Below are 19,771 nucleotides of genomic sequence, written 5' to 3' on the forward strand. Positions count from 1 at the left end.
CATGTATATTGTATTTTGCCTTTCCGTTGTAATATATAGATTTATTTTAGCCTCGTGTGCTGTCTTCAGAATTTTTACATACAATCATGCAGTTTTAAATGTACTTAAAATAAGACAAGCAGAATTGTATCTATTAAAGTAAAGCTTTAAGGTATGAAGCCAAAAGGCTCGTTTTAGAACCAGAATTAACAACGGTTGTTTTCTTTTCAAGCATAATTTTACTTCACTTAAATCCTACAAACTGTTACACAAAATCCGAAACAGTTTTTGACCCTTTGGCACGATGTACTTTAAAGGTAAGCAAGAGAGAGTCAAAGAAGCATACGTTAACGTTTTTGAATATTCCAGACCTCAGCTGCCTAAGTGTTATCTTAAGCATATCAGTTGAAGAACCGGTTTGAAGAAACAGGTTTATTTTAACTAACTGTAGGCTAGGCCAGGACACAGGACAAGTAGCATCTTTCTGGAATTAGGTGCCTGTTCATCCCCCACCCAGAAAAAGCTCTAGAGAAAACGCTTCATTTATGTGTACAGAGCACATGTACAAGGGGAGATAGCAGATGCCGCAGCACTCGTTGCTGTAGGTTAACTTTTTCTAAGTATTACAGAAGTTCCTGAATGCCAAATTTTTCAACTGCTTGCTGCCAGGATTAGTCCATTCTTTGATCAGCCTACAGTGGTATTCATGAACTTAGCAAAGTGTTGCAGGTCTGCCTAGTCATTTGGAGTGAGATCCTTCTCATCCCACAGGGTTTTCAGAGGAAGCTTTGGGCAAAAGCACCAGGCTCTTACAATTTGAGCAGTGAGAAATACTGGGTTATGTGCTCAGAAGTCTCCTGTGAATGTAGATGTACAACAAAGATGACTTAAAGTGATGAGGGCTCTTAGGTACCTGAACTTTCATAAATGTAAATTAGATTGGAACTGTCCTGCTGAGCCAGATTTTGTGGTTTCAAAAGAGTCTCTTCTCTCTAGTGTAGGTATACGCTGGCAGAACGGTTCAGAGTGGACACTTGCATTTGTGAGTAAGGCTGGGGTGGTCAGGCTGTGTGTTACGTTTCTTGTTTATGCAGCGATAGGGAAAAGGAGTGTTTTGTCAGAATAAGAATTTTAGCCTTCAGGGACTAATGAAGGTACTTTAACTAAGGAATTTGTACTAGCTAGGAGTTTTTAATTTACTGATTTTTCTGAGTTTTTGGAGGAATGAACTCTTTCCTATTTGGACCCCTCAAATCACAAGGCATTTTGGAAAATCTTGGTCTAAGTCTTTAATAAGACTATTGAACATGATAAAGCAAAATGTTTTTTTAATCTTTCTGAACTAGCAAGTGCTTTATAGATCATGCAGGGACTAAAAGTGCTATAACAAAGTAGCTTGGCATAATCCACGATTTTCAAAATAAAAAAAAATGCTATAGAAAGAGAATTGAAAAATATCAGATCTTTTGGAATCAGTAATCTGTATTGCTCATGTAGTCCCAAATTCTGGTGGGGTCACCGAAAGTTCTCAGAAAGGAAGGAATATAAAATCACACCAGGGACTGAACTGAACAAGCTGAACCTTTTCACAGTTTCAAAACCAACATCTGTCTGCTGCACCTATCAAGGAAAGACATGATGAAAGCACTCCATTTTAGGGTACCTTTTAACGCTCCGTAAAAGTGCTAGAGAATGAAAGTCCTGTGTTCTTTCTGTAAACTGGAAAAGTCTAATCCACGGCTGCAAAGGAGACCGAGTGAGATGGCACTCTTGATCTATGACATCTGGCCATGGTAGCTTTTCCCTCTGTAACTCCTCAGCAGCAGAGTTTTATCAGCGAATTTCCATTCCCGTAACTTACAGGTTTTAAAGGATTTAGTTTGAGTCTTTAAAGTGCTTATCTGCATACGTATTTTGAGTTCTCCTCCAAAATGACCCTAAATGAAACACTGAAAAAGTACTCTGAAAGTATCTGTAAGATACTGTAAGATACATCATCTAATGAATGGGCTTGAAAGAAATACGTTGTCTGTAAAAGATTAAAATAATAACTTTCCATCGTTACACTGATTTTTAAAATTGAAATGTAATCGAATTACAGTTTTTTAAAATTAATTTAGTTTATTTTGACTGAAGAGTACAACTGCATGAACAAGCAGCATACTATGTAAAACTTAAGAAGGAAAAGCAGAAGGAGCACTATTGCTAGATGATAAACTGACTTGCCTTCTGCAATGGTGTGCTGGTTTATACCAGCTTGGGATTCCCACAGGCTTTCTGGTATCTTGCTTGGGAACCCCAGCACTGGTGAGCCGAACTGGGCTCACCGGCTCCAGCAGGCATGGTGAGCACTGTGTTTCTGTTTAGCTGAATGGAATTTCGCCTCACCTGTGTGCCGTGGGCCTGATTCTTCTTTTTTAGGACCTTTTGCCTTGATAAAATAAATGCATGATGCTGTCTTCTGCTTTGTGAGAACTTTGCATACAGTGTGTGTTCTTAGCCCTGACTAGGTAAAGCAGTGCAGAATCTGGTTCTGCTTTTAGACACTGGATGCCCAGACTGTGTTCCTCCTGGCTAAAAGCTTTTAAAAATGCACTGTTGTAAAGCAATGCTTCCCAGTGAAATGTGTTACAGCTATGCAGCTTATACTGGCCCTGCCTCTTAAAGGGAAGCTCCAGATGAAAGTTTTGAGCAAACTAATAGACTCTTAAGTGTGGAGAAAGTCCTCAATTTGTCTTTGCTAATCTGGGATTTGGTCCCTCTCCTTGTACTCCAGTCCTGTTGTTATCTTCTGGATAAATTAGAAGACTTCACAGTTTTCCTCAGTGTTTTCTGACATAGGAAAATTGTCCAGAGGATGCTGAGATGCAACCTGTTGTAGCACAGGTGCTTTAAAGAGATCCACTCCTCATCTTTCCTCATGACTTGGTTTCTAGAAGTATTGGCAGGTCAGAGTGACCTCCTTGAGAACGGCAAAGTTACTCTGCTACCCGAAAGTATTTTCTGAAAATCTCTGTGCTTCTCAAATAGTTTGCCCTGGAGGAGGATGACAGGAAGTACTTTACAACCTGAATATGGTCATTAGTGGTATGATCATGAACGTGGTCATGTGTGGCAAGAATCTGGCTTTCTGCTTTCATCTTGGCGTTTTGATAGGTAGACAAAGGAAGCTGAAAAGCGCAATGAAACAAATATTACAGTGAGATACTTCCGTTGCAAAACTTGCTGGAAAATTGAGCTTATGGGATTTTTGCTTAAAGCATCAGAATACAATAGAGCAGAATAAAGTACAGTACATATAACACAAAAGAAAGCAATTAGAACAAGTATATCATAAACATAAATTGGACTTAGAATAATAAACATCCATTCTGTGATACAGATGTAGCTTTTCTCTCTGTAACATTTGAGTACTTTACATTTTAATGCATTTATCATCACAATGTGCCTGTGAGATAGGAGAGATTTCTACTGCGTGGAAGAGGAGCTGAGAAAAAAGAAATGACGTGTCTTGCCTAAGGTAATACAGAAAACTGGTAGCATTGCAGGGAAATAAAACCAAGCCTCCTTCTTCAGGCTGACTCTGGACCAGTGTCAGTTTTTTTGCCCTCAGATGATGACAGCAATTCTATCCTGCAATGCTCTTATTTTAATCAATATACCTTATTGCCTAGTTTTAGTAAAATCTCTTGTGTTTTTTTATGACAACCAGGAGATAGCTGAGTTACTGAAATTGTATTATTTTTTCTTTCATTTTGGACACTGTCTTAGTGAGTAAATGCTTATTAATTATTGATTTCAAACCAACTGGCAGCCAGAGTGTCCTCCAGCGACACATAACACTAACTTTCAGTAAAATTAAAGGCAGGAAAGAGCCAACTGTTTTATCGTGTCTCCCTCTAGGCTCGCGCTAGCCTCTGGAAAGTGCTACCCTCACTCAGGCAACAAGTTGACTAATAAGTCTCAGGTCTTCCCTGTTTTGTTGGTGTTTTCTGGGCACAGAAAGTTTCTTTAGCGTGTGGAGATCTATTTGGCATCTTTTCTTATGCCCTGATTGCTAGGAGTACTGAGACACCTTCAGTGTTTTAAAAGTTTGTCTTTGGAGGCAGAGAAGTTTCTGTAAGCATCAGAAATCATGGACTATGTGCAGCACCTTTTCCTGCTTCCGGTTAACTTTGTGAGCCGTTTCATAGAATCGTTCTGGGGTGCCCAGCATACCTTAAAAGAGCGACTGCAAAATGGCTCTCAAAGGACAAATCTTTGTTCTCGTTGTAAGGTTGCCAGAGCCAGGCTAGTGCCAGCTACGCTCCGACCCTGCCGCCAGCCTGGCAGTCCAGGCCCAGCAGGGCATAGGAACGTTGGCTGGGCAGTGCTCTTGCCTCTGGCAACGCTTGCTGTGCTGTCTCTGAGAAAGGAAGAGGATCCCGAGTTTGGTCCTTAGAAGGTTTAAGCACTGCCAGAAGATCTCAAAGCTGTGCTAGGAAGACCAGTGGTGGGGGTTTGTAGAAAAGCAAGGAGAAACCGTGGAATCAGTCACGCCTTTGGTTAGTGAATTAACTTATGTAAAATGTATTTTGTATTGCAGAATGAGCTGGTCTTCTGCAATCTTGTAGTATATTCTTCATGTTTTTAGAAGACACATAAATGTGATAAGGATTAATCTCATCAGGCAAGTTCTCTACTTGAGTGCAGACTTCAGGTTTCATTGTACTGTGATTTTTTTGCATTAATAATTACTCTTGAATTTTGGAAGGCAATTTTTCTGCCTCCATTGCCCACCGAAGGTGTTATGCATTCTTGTATAAGTCTTGCTCTAATTTTTCTAAACAGTAGTTTTGTGCTCAGTCATGGCCCATAGCAGAATTGGGGAGGTAATTTTTTCAAAATGAAAACAAGTGCAGGTATATAAAGCAGTAGGAGGCTGCTTCAAATGTTGGATATGTAGACCCTGATCTGTACAAAGTCAGGGGCACCTAAATATTTTCAGTAACTTGGACTGTGTTTCTTTGAGGTGAGTCATCATATTGGAGGATAAGTGGCCTTTGCTTTGTGCTGAAAAGCTCATGGAAGTTTCCCCTGAGAGGCTGCCCTTTTCTGAAGTTATACCACATAATTCTGTTGAGGTGTTTTGTATGTGTGTTGAGGATTTAACTCTTCTGCATGGATCTTGGACAGTTTGGTGGTGTTAAAGTCCACATCCCTGGAATCTTGTGACTATGTGAACATCTCGGATTTCAACTTGAAACAGTATTTCCTTGTACAAATGTAAAAAGACTGAAAACCTCATTTGTTTAAAAAAAAATAAGAATCTACCATTTGTTTTTTTTTATTCTAACAATATTTAGTCAATCTTGAGACTGGTTGGAGCTGGCAATACTAGAACAAGGGAAGGTTTTAGAAATTTTAGCTGATCAGTGCATACCACTGCAATAAATGGTGCATTTTGGCCTCTGGTCAGATTTCAAATTAGGGCTGCAACAATGGAAAAACCAATGAATTGTCCTATTGCAGCATAGGACCCTAATTTTGCCTTGCTTGAGGAAATTATTTCTATACAAATTGTAATATGTTTAAAATCAAAGAAAATAACTTCAGTGCCTTTATGGCTGAATTTTATCTTTTTTTACAGAGTCTTTATGGCTGTACAGAGGATTGTATTCTTTTGACATTACCTATGAAGGATAAGAAGAATATCATAGTAATTCAGCTGTTTAATAAAAAATAGGAGTCTTGTCTAATCTAGTTGCCTAAATACCTTATCTAAACCATAGGTAATACAGAGAGATGTCTCCAGAGAATGATACAACTTAACTTGTTAGATGTCTATTTTAAGGTGATGAATCATATAGAGCTACTTATCTCTTCTCATTGACTGTACAGGAGGTCCAAACAAGGAGCTTAGATAGCAGGAGGGTTGGACTAGATGATCTCCCGAGGTCCCTTCCAACCCTTGCCATTCTGTGGTTCTGTGAAGTGGCAGTAATGCCCCTTTTGACAAGAAGTGGTAAGCAGAAAGTGCTGGGGCACACTAGCACATGGGCACCTCCTTCAGGAGAAGGACAAAGATGGAGACACAGCTGGTAAATCCACAATTTTCCAGATCCCCGTCTTTCTTCTCAATAGCAAGGCTGTGCACAAGGCATGGAGAGGGTGGAAGCCACCTTTACTGCTGACACTAGGAGACCCATGGAGTCTTTGGCAAATGGTGTGGGGTTTGGTTGTTGCTCTGGGTTGTCACAGAGGAGAAATCTGACCATGCATTGTCACCAGCCTGAGGCACCCGTGTTTCCTCAGACAGAGAAAAACCAATCATACATATACAGCGAATCATGCCCTAATAAAAAGGCATGTGGATGATGCCTCTGAAAACTGAGAGTGATTCATGTGATCGCAGCTAATCCGCAGCGTGACTCTGTCAGCCTCTGCATTGCTATAGATGTACGGAAACCATGATCATGCTGTTAGCACATTTCAAGCACTTTTTGGTGTGACTACTCTGCTAATTTTTGAAAGCCCCACTGAGACCCAAAATAAAAATGCAAGCCCACCTCTTGGCATCCGCCTTTGTGTAGGATTTAAAAATACATATTTAGAACTTCAAAACCTTTTCTGTGAACATTTGCCAATATTTTAAAAGTGATCCGCGTGTGCTGCTCTCGTCTGCCCTTTTGGTTTGACTTCCTTTGAGCATTCATGAGGTTGTGTTTTACAGGAATGAATGGGAAGCAGGAAAGCCAGCTCTGAGGGATGCTGTACCACAGGCTTTACTTTTGCAGTAAGCTTTTCTAGGTCCATGTGGTGGTGACTGCCTTTGGTGGCATATGGCAGTGGCTGTTGGTTCCTTCTCATGGCCAGGGGCTCCCCTTCAGCTGGCTGAAATGCTTTGGGGGTGCACAACTGCTGCTGGAACATTGCACTCTGAACACAGTAACTGCTGGGGACAGAGCCATGGTTCATTGTCAGGCCCAGGGCTTGTGGTTCAGGAGCAGAAATGGTGCCGTGTGGTTCAGCTGGACCGCTAATCTGGCAGAGCCGCTGCTGGGCTATTTGCAGAGAACTCTTCATGATGTGAAACTGTGCAGCCAAGAATGGATGTAGGTAGGAAATTGCAGTTTACTTGTGCCCACTTCGTGGACACAAACCATCCAGGGTTCTCAGATGAAATGGGATAATTTTGCTGGTTATATTTTTAATTTGCCTGCCAGGGCTGGAGCATGGGCATCACTGTGGAAAGCAGTTCATGTGGGCTTAGCAATACTTGGGAGAATTAAAGCATTCATGCAGCTTGAGGTCTCTCTGTTCCTGAGCTTACCATTTCTTGTTAGCTGGCTCTAGGCAGTTTTCTGAATCATTCTTTGGAGGTGTTTCAGCTTTCTTCACAGGTTTATACCACATTTTCATCATTTAGCTTTAAAAAACCCCAACAAACTAATAGTATGTGTGGTGAAGGAGGTCTGTATGGGCTATACCAGAATCTTACCATCAGTTCACTTTTCCTCAATAGCCATTTTTCCTTCATGCCTTCCCCCTTCCCTGATGGCCTACAGTATTTCCTGAGTCATTTCACAACACTGGGAAAAGCAAACAGTCTCTTTAATAATAAGGCATTTTAAAATTACATCTCCATTTGAACTGAACTGTACTTGGGAACGTTACTCTCAAGATGGTGGATAGTTGGAAGGAAAACTTCTGGTCCCACTGTCAGCGTGACTTTTTAGTATGGGAAGGCTTTTGAATTTAGAATATCTTCAGAGCTGGCAGTATATGTTAAAATACCAGTATCTGAACTGATCTCTGAGTTTTAGCAGTAGATGAGTTTGAGGTCCATTTGCATGTTTAGTATCATTTTATTGTCTGTTTGTGAAATGCTTTTTATTCACAAAGCTGAATGTAAATGAGCATTATTACTAAATTTTTGCATGCAGCAACTGTGTCAAAAGAATTTATCTTTTGTGAAAAAATAAAAATAAATTATTTATTTAGTTTTATATATTTCTTCCTTTTATATTTATGACCCAATACATTTTCTTTTAAAGCACGTAGTACAATTTTTGGAGTGCCAAAAGACACTTATACCATACTGATATTTCGTGTTCATGCACCTCTGAAGCTAAACCTGTAAAGTCTGACTCTAGTGAAATGCTAAATTCCACACAGTCTCTGTTTTTATGAAATGGGGATGCAAAGCAGAAAAAGAATTAAGTATCTTGAATACGAATTATTAGGATTTGGCCCCTGGTTAATATGTACTCCACACGGCTGGAAGCAACAGCTACCTTTTGGTTACTGTGTACTTCATTCTGGCCAATGAATGCAGAACTAATATTCTGACATTTAAGCAATTTTTTAAGCCTTATGTGAACAGCAAACAATGTTTGCTTCAGATCTCTTGACCAACAAATATTGGCGGAGTGGCCATGATATATGGGAACAGAAAACAAAAGCATAGGCGATGCTTTCTGTATATTGTCCTCAGCACTGATAGGTAGTGTGTCATTCCTACAGGTGCAATCACAGTATAATTCTGAAATACATGTATGTTAAATATATAATTTTTCACTGAGCAATTCTCATTCTGTTAATGCAGTTTCACGCAAACAGTTGAAGCCATTTAATGCGATGAATATTCTCTATTGTTTCTATCAAAGATAAAAAATATGCTTGGATGTGTTAGGTTGAAGCATTAACATTTTTCTCTACACAGAGCTCCCAAGGTAGAGTTGAGTATCCCTCTATTATGCCAGATTTTTTTACTGATGTAACTGTCCATAACTGCTATGCATTTGTTTGAGTGCAATGGCTTCAGCAGACATGACCTGGGGATGTGGTTTGATATACTTAGTGTAGAAAAGGGGGCCTATAGGAAAGACAGGGAAAAATCTTTTTAGTAGGGACAGCTGTGACAGGACAAGGGGTTAATGGTTTTAAACTGAAGCAGGATAGGTTTAGATTGGATATAAGGAAGAAATTCTTTAAAATGAGGGTGGTAAAACACTGGAACGGGTTGCCCAGAGAGGTGGTGGAGGCCCCATCCCTGGAAACATTCAAGACCAGGTTGGATGGAGCTCTGAGCAACCTGATCTGGTTAAGGGTGTCCCTGCTCACTGCAGGGGGGTTGGACTAGATGACCTCTAGGGGTCTCTTCCAACGCAAAACTTTCTATGATTATATGAATTCACTTGTGCATCAGTGTAGTTGGAGCACATTAAAGAAGTTTATGAACTAGATATACGTGTTGGCTGTAGGCTTAGGGAGACATAATGCCATTGTTTATTCCACGGGGTCTAGAATAAATTGGTCTCGCAAAATGGTCTCAGGAACCATATGATTCAGAGTTATATGAGGATATCACATGCACCTTATTTCTTAAGCAAATGTTCTGCTTTAAAGGGATATGTGCCATGCAGGCAGAAAAGACAGACTTTGTTGAGGGAATTAAGTAAAATGCCTAAGAAAGCCAGAAGCATGGTTGCCATCGACTCGAGCAGAATTAGTGCCGAGATCTCTACTGTTCGCATCATGGTGCTGTGCTAGTGCATTAAATCATTGCCAGAAGCATCCATGGAAATATGTGGCTTGTTTGCAGTTTCCTTAAGCAAAATGTCTCAAGTTTTGACCCTGGTCTATCTCCTGACTGTTATGCTTGCAGTTTGCTTGTTGAGAGATTTAGTGAATGGAAAAAACCTATCCTTTCCTATTCCTTTATCTCTATTTGCAGGAGCATGCTATCTATCTGAAGCAATAGCTTATTCAGTTCTGATTTATCCATGTATCTCCTGGCTGTTTCACATATCGTTATGAGCACCCCATTTTCAAGAAAGAGCAAGGAACTGGAGAGAGTTAAGAAACCATAATAGGGAATATCAAGGACTGGTCAACATGTCTGAGAAAAGTTGTATGGTATGAATAAGGTGCTGGAGCAGTGATTAAAGGGAATAGGGCATTATGGCAGCCAAGGAATATTTGAGACATGTGAAAAGGAAGCAAAGGAATTGAGTGTGGCACCTTCTGTATACTAAGTTGTATTTTTAGAATTGGAAAGTTTTACCTAACTGTAAGGGAAACTTGATGGTGGCATTAGGAACGTGGCTTGCAAGGAGGGGAGGAAAAGCTCTTCACTCGTGAGTTTGGGAACTGCAGCAGATAAAACACTAGCAGCAGGTAAAAGATGCTGTCAAGAACAAGCTCTCATGTTCAGAAGGATGGCTGAGATTATCTGGCAGACTTTTACCTTCTCCATCTTCTGTGCTTCTTCAGTTAGTCAAATCCTTTCCAACTTACACACCCCACCAGCTGCGTTGAAGCACCTTGGATGCGTAAGATAGGTAATATTTGGCTGCACGTTCTTGACTCGTTTAAGCTCCTTAGGACACAGTTCCACATTGGATGGTCTCGTCTGGAAAAGGAGCTTTAAAATACTAATGCCTGATGTAAATCATTCGTTTTTATAAATGTTTTGCAAGCATACACCTCAAATATAGGTAATTAGTTCCTCTTGGACTATATTTATATTTCATTAGAAGCTCTAAAGTGTTGATGAAAAGCTGTAGTGATAAAATGCTTATCAATTTGTAATTACAGTTGAAGAAATTTTCACCTAAGCTTGTATGAATTCAGAAAAAAAATCGAGGTAAATATTTTAAAAATGTTTAGCACTAGGCTTCTACAGCAATAGTTTGTTGCTTTGGAAGATCAGCAGATTTGACAGTCAGAAAATGTATTGTGATGCCCTAAAATGTACTCGGGAACCTAATTTTGAATGAGCTTTGGTTTTAATTCCAGTTGGAAAACCTTTAAAAATTAACAACGTGGCTTAGATACATTTGTTTGTTTATCTGTCTTTCTTCCCAATTATTGATTTCTTAATTTGCAGTTCCTTTTTTTTTTTTTTTCTTTTAATTAATTGGGTTATTACTAGAGATTTGGACAAGCTGCAGTACTGGGTATAGAGCTGTTTATTTTCTACCTAAACCAAAACAGGAAAGTGACATAAATGTTTTGATGCTGATCACATTTTACCAGTATATGGTTCTAGCAAGCATGATGTATCTATTTTCAAAAGAAAAAAATATTCCAAGTGTCATAGTTTACTAGTACAAGCAGAAATTAAAATGCAATTAAGATTAATGGAAAATCCCATGAGCTTTATAGAAAAAAATTAAGGGATTATTAGATAACAAAGACCTTTCTAAGATTTGGAAGCACTTTTTTAGACATAACAGAGACTTTTGATTCATTGGTTCAAAAAATTCTATAGAAATTTTACCAAATATTACCTAATTCTGTGGGATGATTTTGCAATTTTTTATTGTATTAAGCAGAACCTTCTTCAGCAACTGGTTTATTTAAGTTTAGAGCACTTTCCCAGGAAGAATGAGTTTACCATCAGGACAGCAGACTCAGACCCCTGCAGTTTGTGCCTGTAGAGCTGAGCTGGATAGTCTTATTGCATTTTATAGAAATTATTCATAAAGGTTTCTTACTTTCTGAAGTCCTTACTGGTTTGAGTACTAATAACAGCATTGGAGTACAAGCAGAAGAGACCAGGTTCACTTTTAGAGTCTGTTTTTCTAGGATATCATGCTTGCTGGCGTTAGTTAAAATAACTTTTTCAGATGCATTATACTCATCATTTCAACACCATATTATTTAAACAATGTGTTCAATTCCAATATTTAGGAAAAAACCCCATAATTACAGCAATTACAGAAGTAAATTTCAAATCTGCAGAGTCTCATTCTTACGATAAATATATTGAGATTTTTGCATATCATATTGAAGGCACACATGTAAAATCACCTTGCTAAATTAAAGAGCAATTACTTGGTTTATCATTGTTTGCCTTAAAAATATCACCATCTTGAAAAAAGATAAAAAAAACTTGTGGGGCAGGACTTTACACACTGACTTTTTGGAGGACTGTTGTTATGAATATCACCTAAGCTCAATGGATAATCAATTAGATCTATGCTTTCTTTGCAGCTCTTTCCAAACACTTTTTTCTCCGAGCCCCGCCATTCTACTCAGCATGCTGCGGTGGGTCCTGTCAGCACCCTGCATCCCCCACTGCTTTTCCAAGTAAGTTTTTATGCTTCATCAGTAATGCTTGAGTTATTCTGTAAACCAAAGCAGCAGGATTTAATGTGTTCTGGAAAACTAATTGGTGATGCAATGGCAGCAGCTAATTCCTTAGTAAAATCACAGCAATCCTATTCAGAGGGTTTCCAAAGATTTATCAAACTTAAGTACACTGAGCAATTGTGAGAGGTTTCTAATGGCATTGAGACACCCAGACAGAGCTAACCTAGGAAAGCTCCTTGTTTTCAGTTTGCTAGAAAAGGTTCTTTAAAATCAGTAGCTCTTTTAAAAATCTGTCTCAATAAACATTTGCAAATAGGAAGAGAAAAGAGCTGAAAGATCTTAAAATGGATGCTGCATTTTAATGTCTGTTAGGGATAAATTATGATTCAGGAAGCCCTAGCATTATTTAAATAAAACAGCCATTCTTTTTGTAGCAGTCAAAAGCATGCACATGTTTAATTTGTTTTTCTTTTTTAATTATAATGTAAAAAAACTGAAGAAGTAAGTTGAAGAGAATTTTGGCCAGCATACATATATATGTTCAGGATTAAGACCTGGCACACACAGCCATTTACTCCAAATCCAAACTTAACCTTGATTGTGAAGTTTGCATGCCATAGTGTAAGAATAGATATTCATATTTTATGTGTTTATGGCTCAGGAATGCAAAGAGAAGAGGCATGTCCTAGTCCTTCGAAACAGAGAAAAAGCACATATCGCCTTGCAAATCCGAATGAAGATTGGAGCTTATGCGTGTTCTAGCATATACTTTTTTTATCACAGTTACATTCAATCCCTTCCTGACTACGTGCATGCGTTTTATGAATGTTTCAGAAGGGCAGTTGCTAAGTTGAATGATTCTTGACAAGTGAGGCAGCAAATGCTGGCAGTTTAATGAGCTGCAAGTTTCTGAGCACCTCTTTAGGGGGCTGACACTTTCCCACAGAGCGTTTTACATGGCCCCAGCTCTCCCACAATGGCTGACAGCACCATGACCAATCACCACTTTCACTTTACTCATCCACACGCGACCTCACCACAATTTTTCACTGTGCAGATGAACTTTAGGAACCATTTCACATTGAAAAGGCCTGGGCAAGGGTCAGTTGCCCTTTTGTATGGCCATAAAGCAATACTCTATGTGCCAGTCTTTTCTCCTGTCTCACATTCCAAGAGATTTTCTGGACACCATTTAAAGCACTTGACTGAAAAATAAAGCAGTGAATGAAACTGACTTTTATAGACTCATTCTAGCTCATCTTCCCATATAACCCTGTCTACCTGAAAAGGGATTTAGTGGATGAGCTGAGTGTATACAGGGACTTGCTGAATACATAGGCCCATTATCAACTGTGGGGATTGTTTATTAACCAGGACTGATACACTACTATTTTGGAAGTGACCTATTAATTGTCCATTTAACTAGAATGTATTGAATTCAAATGAAAAAATGGAAACCATGACTAAAGCTTTTACTTGCTCCTTCAAGGTGGTCTCTGCCATGAAGGCAAATGAAGATTGTTCCACAGATTAAGAGGACATTTATCACTATATATTAGGATACAAAGGGAAGACTTAAAAAAAAAAAACAAAGCAAAACAAAAATCAAACCAGCAACATAGGAAATAGTAGGTAGCAGATTCACATTTATGTCAGCAGAGCACTAAACCTTTTCATGCACATTCCGAGTGACAGGCTGCAAACTGACTGATTTCGTTTTGGTAGAATTGTTGTAACATATGAACGACTGCCTATCCTGACGTACTGAAAAATCCTTTGATCCACAAACTGAAATTTAGGTTTTGTGTGAACACTTGGAACGCACTTTGGAATTTGGGGCATTTTTAAAAAAAATTCTCTAGGCTAGTCAACTGGGGGTGAGTATTCATTATCCCAAATGTGAGTTTCAAATTTTTTGACCCAGTGTCTGCTTGCTAATGCTTGTGAGCATGCCGCTCATCATTAGATTTTGTTTAGTTAATCTTTTAAAGTCAGTCACATACTGTGCCTTAAAGTGTGTAGATTCTTCACTAGCAAGTTAATCTAATGCAGGTGTTAAGCTGTACCCTAGATACTGCCTGTATGGGAATTAACTGGTGCCCCAGGGCTCCCGCAGGAGGTTGTTTCTTTGCTGATTGACTGTTAACAACCAGCCAGGCAAGACAGATTTTAAGGGGTCACACAATCTGACGTCCTCTGTCCTTGGCTGACAACTCCATTGTGGAATGGAGGCCAGGAGGCGAGGACCAGCCCTGTCACGCCTCTTCCCTCACTGGTGTCCCTCGTCCCATCGTGGGGATGAGAAGAAGGTACCAGCTCTTCTGCTGTCAGCCTATAACTTCTAGTAAACTTGAGAATGGCTGATGATTCATCAAAATCTGCGCAGAGGCTACCTGGAAAAAGGTACCTAAATTCACCAAATTTGAGAAAGAAGGAGAGAAAACATGCTTGAGGAAGAAGGGCCAGTGTTTGCCCCCAGCTTCATGGGCAGGGTGGGAGCTCAGGGTGGGTGTCATGAGGGGGCTGTGCGCTCCTCAGAGAAATATAAACCTGGCTTGCCCTTTGCAGAAACCTCCATTGTGGCATTTTGGCTTTTGTGCTGCAGATAGTTTATTTTGATTTGGATGGAGTCTGACTGTGTCTCACTGTGTCATAAATATCAGGATAGTAGCCAGTAGGTTATGATTTTTGTATCTAGTCTGAGATATAATTTTGAAAATTGAAATACATCTATATAAATTTAGACTTACTTATACGGTACATTTTAAATCAGGATAATTACTTTTTGTCAGAGGCTGTTATGGGGGACAAATACAAAGATGGGTTCTTGAAGCATAGAAAAATTCAAGAAAGGCATGTCTAGCAGAATGCAATGGTCCCTAAGTCAGTAATGTTTGACAGTGTATTTTAGGGAAGGATCATTGCACACTTGTTCAGCTTCTGATATTCTTCCTCTACTGGTCACAGCTGGAGGCAGGATACAGGGGTAATGTATGTGATATCAAACCAGTCACACATGTACCACAAAAGTATTTAGTCAACTTTGCAAGACATACACGCTTCAGTTTCTCATCGTTATACATACACAGTTCTACAGTATCCTCAGTATATGTTTGTTTCTCTGTGGGTGTTGAAAGATACACATACCCATGTGTATATATGTATAATATACAGGAGTTGAAATGTGGTGTAGCCCCAAGGAACAGTTTGTGAAAGCTGCATCTGGATTCAATGAGTATTTTTAAGAACATTATATACATTGAACACATGTATTTACCCCACCCCTGCTACAGTTGAGTAGAATAGATAGACTTTTTCATGAAAGAATGTGCAATCTTTTAGAGAATCTGCTTTACATGGGAATTTTGCCATTGGCTTCAATATGAAAATGGTTCTTGACAGAAATCAAACAGCAGCACACCTTTGCAGCTGCTGTAACTATAAATGGGGATGGCAATCTTGGCCCATGTACCCATGGTGGACAACAGGAGGACAGCTTGCACCTGTAGAGTCTAACTTGCACATGGTACCCACCAAAGAGCTCTTTGTGGCTGCTCTCTCACAGAAAGATCATGGGTGTCAGTGGCTATATAGCCATGGCACAGGTTTGTGAATCAAGGGGCAGCTCTTTCCTTGCCTGCTTGCAACTGCCCCATGCAATTATCACATCCAACACTTGGTGACAGGCCCTATTCAGCTGGCCTCTGGTACTGCTCCCTGGATGAGCATTTGGGGAAGCTGGGAGTGCTGGAGGTGTACCAAGCCTCACCAGGGACTGCTCTCCATACACCACATTCTTCTAGGGGAGAGGGAGCATGGGAAAGCACTATGGCTTTAGGCTTTATTGAGCGTAAGGAAGGCAAGAGATTTATCTAGATTTGGGTTTTCTGTGCTCTTTGTGAGGCCAGTGAAGGGACAATGCAAACGCTTCTGCTTCTCCACTGCAGCTCTTTCCGCCAACTTTGAGGCTGTTTTCCAGGGTAGGGTTCCCTCTAGGCATGGATCAAGGGGGTGTGATTGGATTCATTGAAAACTGCCCTCCCAGGACTTTCTATGAGATGTCAAAGGATTAGAAGCCAGGGTGAAAGGAGTAAGTTCAAATACTCCCCAAATCCTGTAATAAAGAAATTGCTGCAGTTTCCAGAATGAGTAAGTGAATAGCCAGAGATTTTCCGAGAAATAGTTCACTCTGAAAGCCTTTCGTTAGTAAACAAAACTAAAGAAAGCCTATTTACTTTCTTTCAATCAGTATTACAGACCACTTTTATCTGGTTCTACATTTCACATGAGAAAATAAACACCTAGGAAAACTTACTGCAGTTTACTCAATAATGATAGTGTGCAAAGGAAAGTGGAAAAGTTTCTCCCTGAGTATATTTGAATTTTACAGTAGCATGGGCCCTGTTTTAATGTTCCTTTATGAACTCATCTGATTTACTTTTTACCATGTCAAGGGGAGACTTTTGACCACTGACAACACCTCTAGATCCAAGTGAGGATTTAGTCCTTAATGAACGTGACTGAAGCATTACGACACACTTGTAACGCCAACAAATCAAAAGTGGCACAGTCTGCTAGCATTACAATGAACAGCACTTAATATTTCTCTGTTATGTGTTAGATATAATGTGAAACTCTCATCCATTTCCACCAGGAGAGGAAAGTGTCCTGCCTCTTCTGACCCAGGAGTCTAACTCCAAAGCCCGAAGAGGTATATTAAGAAGAGCTGTCTTTTCCGAAGACCAGAGGAAGGCTTTGGAGAAAATGTTTCAGAAGCAGAAGTATATCAGTAAAACAGACAGGAAGAAACTGGCCATTAACCTGGGTCTAAAGGAGTCTCAGGTAAGGAATGACAGAACATCTGCGACTTTCTGTCTTTTTGAGGAAAAATCTTTAAAATGGCTTTGAAGGAGGAAAATCGAGCAGCACAGGGGCAGCCCTGAACTCCTTCACTAAGAAAAGACTTCAGTAAATCAGTGGCAGTTTTAACCAAGGAGTGCTTGAACAGGTTCCTAGTTTATTTCCTGAAGGTATACATTCAAAAATTGATTGTTCCATTTTCACACAAAGTGGGAGAAACATGACCTCTGCATTTCATTTCCAATTCCCATTTTGCAGAGCCCCCTCAGGAGCTTTGGCATGGGGAACTATGCTCCATCCCACTGCCTAATAGACTGATCCAGGCAGAAAACAGCAGAGCATAGACGTCTCCTGCATTCCTCTGAGCACCCTGTGCAATCGCAGGTGAACAGCTAGTGACAATGCAATCAACAGCACTGCTCTGAAACCATTCTCCCCCAAGATACAGGCAACCATTCCTACAAAAAAAAAAAAATTAGCTTTTTAAAAGCTTTACTTACCAATTCACATTTCATGGGATTTTTCACAAGTCTGAGTTGGCCTACTGCAGGACTAGAGTTTAGCTGAGGGTCTAATACCTCCAGTGAGCTGTTCTAACTGAATGAGTATGTTAATGGTGGTGCCGAGTGGCGGTAGCCCAATCTGGAATCTCAGGGCCCTGACCTTAGCTGCAGATAAAAACAAAGGAGAAGTGCCCAGCTTGTAGAGCACAAAACCTGAAACAAACTGAAAAAAAAATGTTTGTGAGGGGATGTAACAGCAGGAAATGAATGTGGTAGCCACTGGCAGGTGGGATTCTGAGGGTGCTGGAGTAGACGCAGATCTCTAGGGTACAGGTGAAAGAGAGAGTGACAGTACAATTTTATTTCTTTGCATGCAGCAGGAGTAAGAGGTTAGATCTTGTGGTCTGCAGTGGTTCCTTGCAACCTGAATGACTCTGGCTCCATCGCAAGCACTGCAACTGTAGACAAAAAAAGCAGCACAGTGTGGTGCTTCTCAGTGTGAAGAGAGCTGTAATCTCTGCAGGATAAATGATTTCAATGAGAATGTCCAATTGCACTCACTACTGCGCTGCCTAAAACTTTCCCAATATGTAGTCAAATTCCTAATATTACAATTATTTTCTTGAGTTTTTCTTCTATGTTCTTGATATTCAAGAGAGCCTGGGGGAGTAAAAAATAAAGGAATGACACATAGATAACAACTACCTCTACAGGAAAATAATTTCATGATAATGAAAGACCAGATAATATCTGTGTCTCTCTCATTTTTTTTTTCCCTTACGAAAGGAAGAGCAGTTGCTGTGAAGGTTACTTCCTTCAATTTTCTGACCAGTTGTGCTGGAGGAGCAGTACCTGCCATTTAAGGCAATGATTCTCAAACCTTTGGAAGCATAGCCCCTTTGTCTTCATATCAAGTATCTGAATACTAGAACTAAATGCAAATATTTAAAGGAAAAATAGAACACAATCTGAATAATTTGATTGACACTGCCCCCCATTTATTCTTTTTACGTAAAACCAGTTCCTAGATGCCTATTTTCCCAAGCTTTTCCCAGCATTTCATAAATGGATTTGAATGCTCGTGATCAAGCTTTGCAACTCAAAGTTTTTGAAAAATGGATTTTATCTCAAAAGCACATGGATTCTAGGCAACTTCTGGAAAACTGTAGTCAGGCAGACAAAATGTATTTAAATCTTCACTACTGTGTCTTATGTCATAACACACATTTTGAAGCTGTATGGCCAAGCTGGTTTTAGCTATGCTTGTGAATGGGACAGTCATAGTTCATAGAGCCTCTTCTAAATAGAAGGCTTCAGATCACCAGTAATATCACTTAGTTTTGTTAGTGATGATGCAAATTTACTCTGAGAATCCTTTGCTGTCTAGAAGGATGGTGCTATAGGAAATTGCTCTATGCCTAGCCACTGGGCTGTTCTTTTTCCAGCCTAAGCCAAATAATCACCTTTTTGAGGTGGTGAAAGTCAAGGAGAGTATTTGGCCCAGCTGTAGTAAATAGTGATGGGAAAATCCTCAGATTATGTCAATCAGTCAACTTCTCTGGATCTACTATAACAATGAATAAGGAAGGGACATGAAACTAAAGCAGTGGAAAAAAACCCCCTCTTGTTAGGGCAAAGTTGTTTAAAGAAAGGAATGATAATAAACTCTCATTAACTTGCAAACAGGTGAAAATTTGGTTTCAGAATCGAAGGATGAAATGGCGAAACTCCAAAGAAAAAGAAGTGCTTTCAAACAGGTGCCTCCAAGAAGAAGGTCTTCAGGAGAACTACCTCTCACGGTCCACCATGAATTTTACCTCCCCGTGCCCATCTGTGTGGGAAGTGTCTCAGGAGCAGGCAAGTCCAAGGTGGAGAGAGAATTCTCCAGGAAATTCTGAAAGACTGACTAGTACACAACCACCTCCAAGAGCAAATTCATCGCAGAGCCCGCTGTATTTGTATCCTGACCAAGACACTGCAAATAAGGCAGTTACATCATCAGCTTAAGGAAATAGGGTCAGTTTTGTAAATTGAGTGGAGAGCACAGGCTTCAAATGAGAAGTCTTCTAAGACTAACAATATTTGGACGTTGTAAAGCTAACTAGTTTATGCCTCATAAATTTCCTAAAGTCTAACACCATTAAAATGACAAACAACTAATGAATTAAGAAGTATTCTTCAATACTCAGTCTTTTCTTGTGTCTTTTCCAGTCTTGTACTGACCTTAAAAGTGAAATAGGAACTGATGGTAAGTAAAACGAAGTGAAGAGCATGAAGCTGAAGTTGTTGCTCTGATTTATACATCTGTGCTGTATATGATATTCATTAAAACCACACTGACAGAGAAT

The 19,771-nt window shown here is 39.7% G+C and overlaps 1 protein-coding gene across 1 annotated transcript; it reads left to right on the plus strand.

The window, feature by feature from the left end:
• The first annotated feature begins 283 nt into the window (after positions 1 to 283).
• On the plus strand, positions 284 to 19,430 carry DBX2 (developing brain homeobox 2). The gene is made up of 4 exons (XM_009642234.2): positions 284 to 296; positions 11,962 to 12,057; positions 16,715 to 16,902; positions 19,110 to 19,430. Exons 1-4 carry the CDS (start codon positions 284 to 286, stop codon positions 19,428 to 19,430), a joined length of 618 nt encoding a protein of 205 aa, XP_009640529.2.
• Positions 19,431 to 19,771: the final 341 nt, after the last annotated feature.

This window comes from Egretta garzetta, unplaced genomic scaffold (genome assembly GCF_000687185.1).
Source record: "Egretta garzetta isolate BGI_Z169 unplaced genomic scaffold, ASM68718v1 scaffold420, whole genome shotgun sequence".
NCBI lineage: Eukaryota > Metazoa > Chordata > Aves > Pelecaniformes > Ardeidae > Egretta > Egretta garzetta.

What these genes read in the sequence shown, in the direction of transcription:
- DBX2 (XM_009642234.2), top strand. An exon ending in ATCCCCCACTGCTTTTCCAA is followed by an intron (nt 12,058 to 16,714) that starts GTAAGTTTTTAT and finishes CATTTCCACCAG; the next exon opens with GAGAGGAAAGTGTCCTGCCT. An exon ending in TGGGTCTAAAGGAGTCTCAG is followed by an intron (nt 16,903 to 19,109) that starts GTAAGGAATGAC and finishes ACTTGCAAACAG; the next exon opens with GTGAAAATTTGGTTTCAGAA.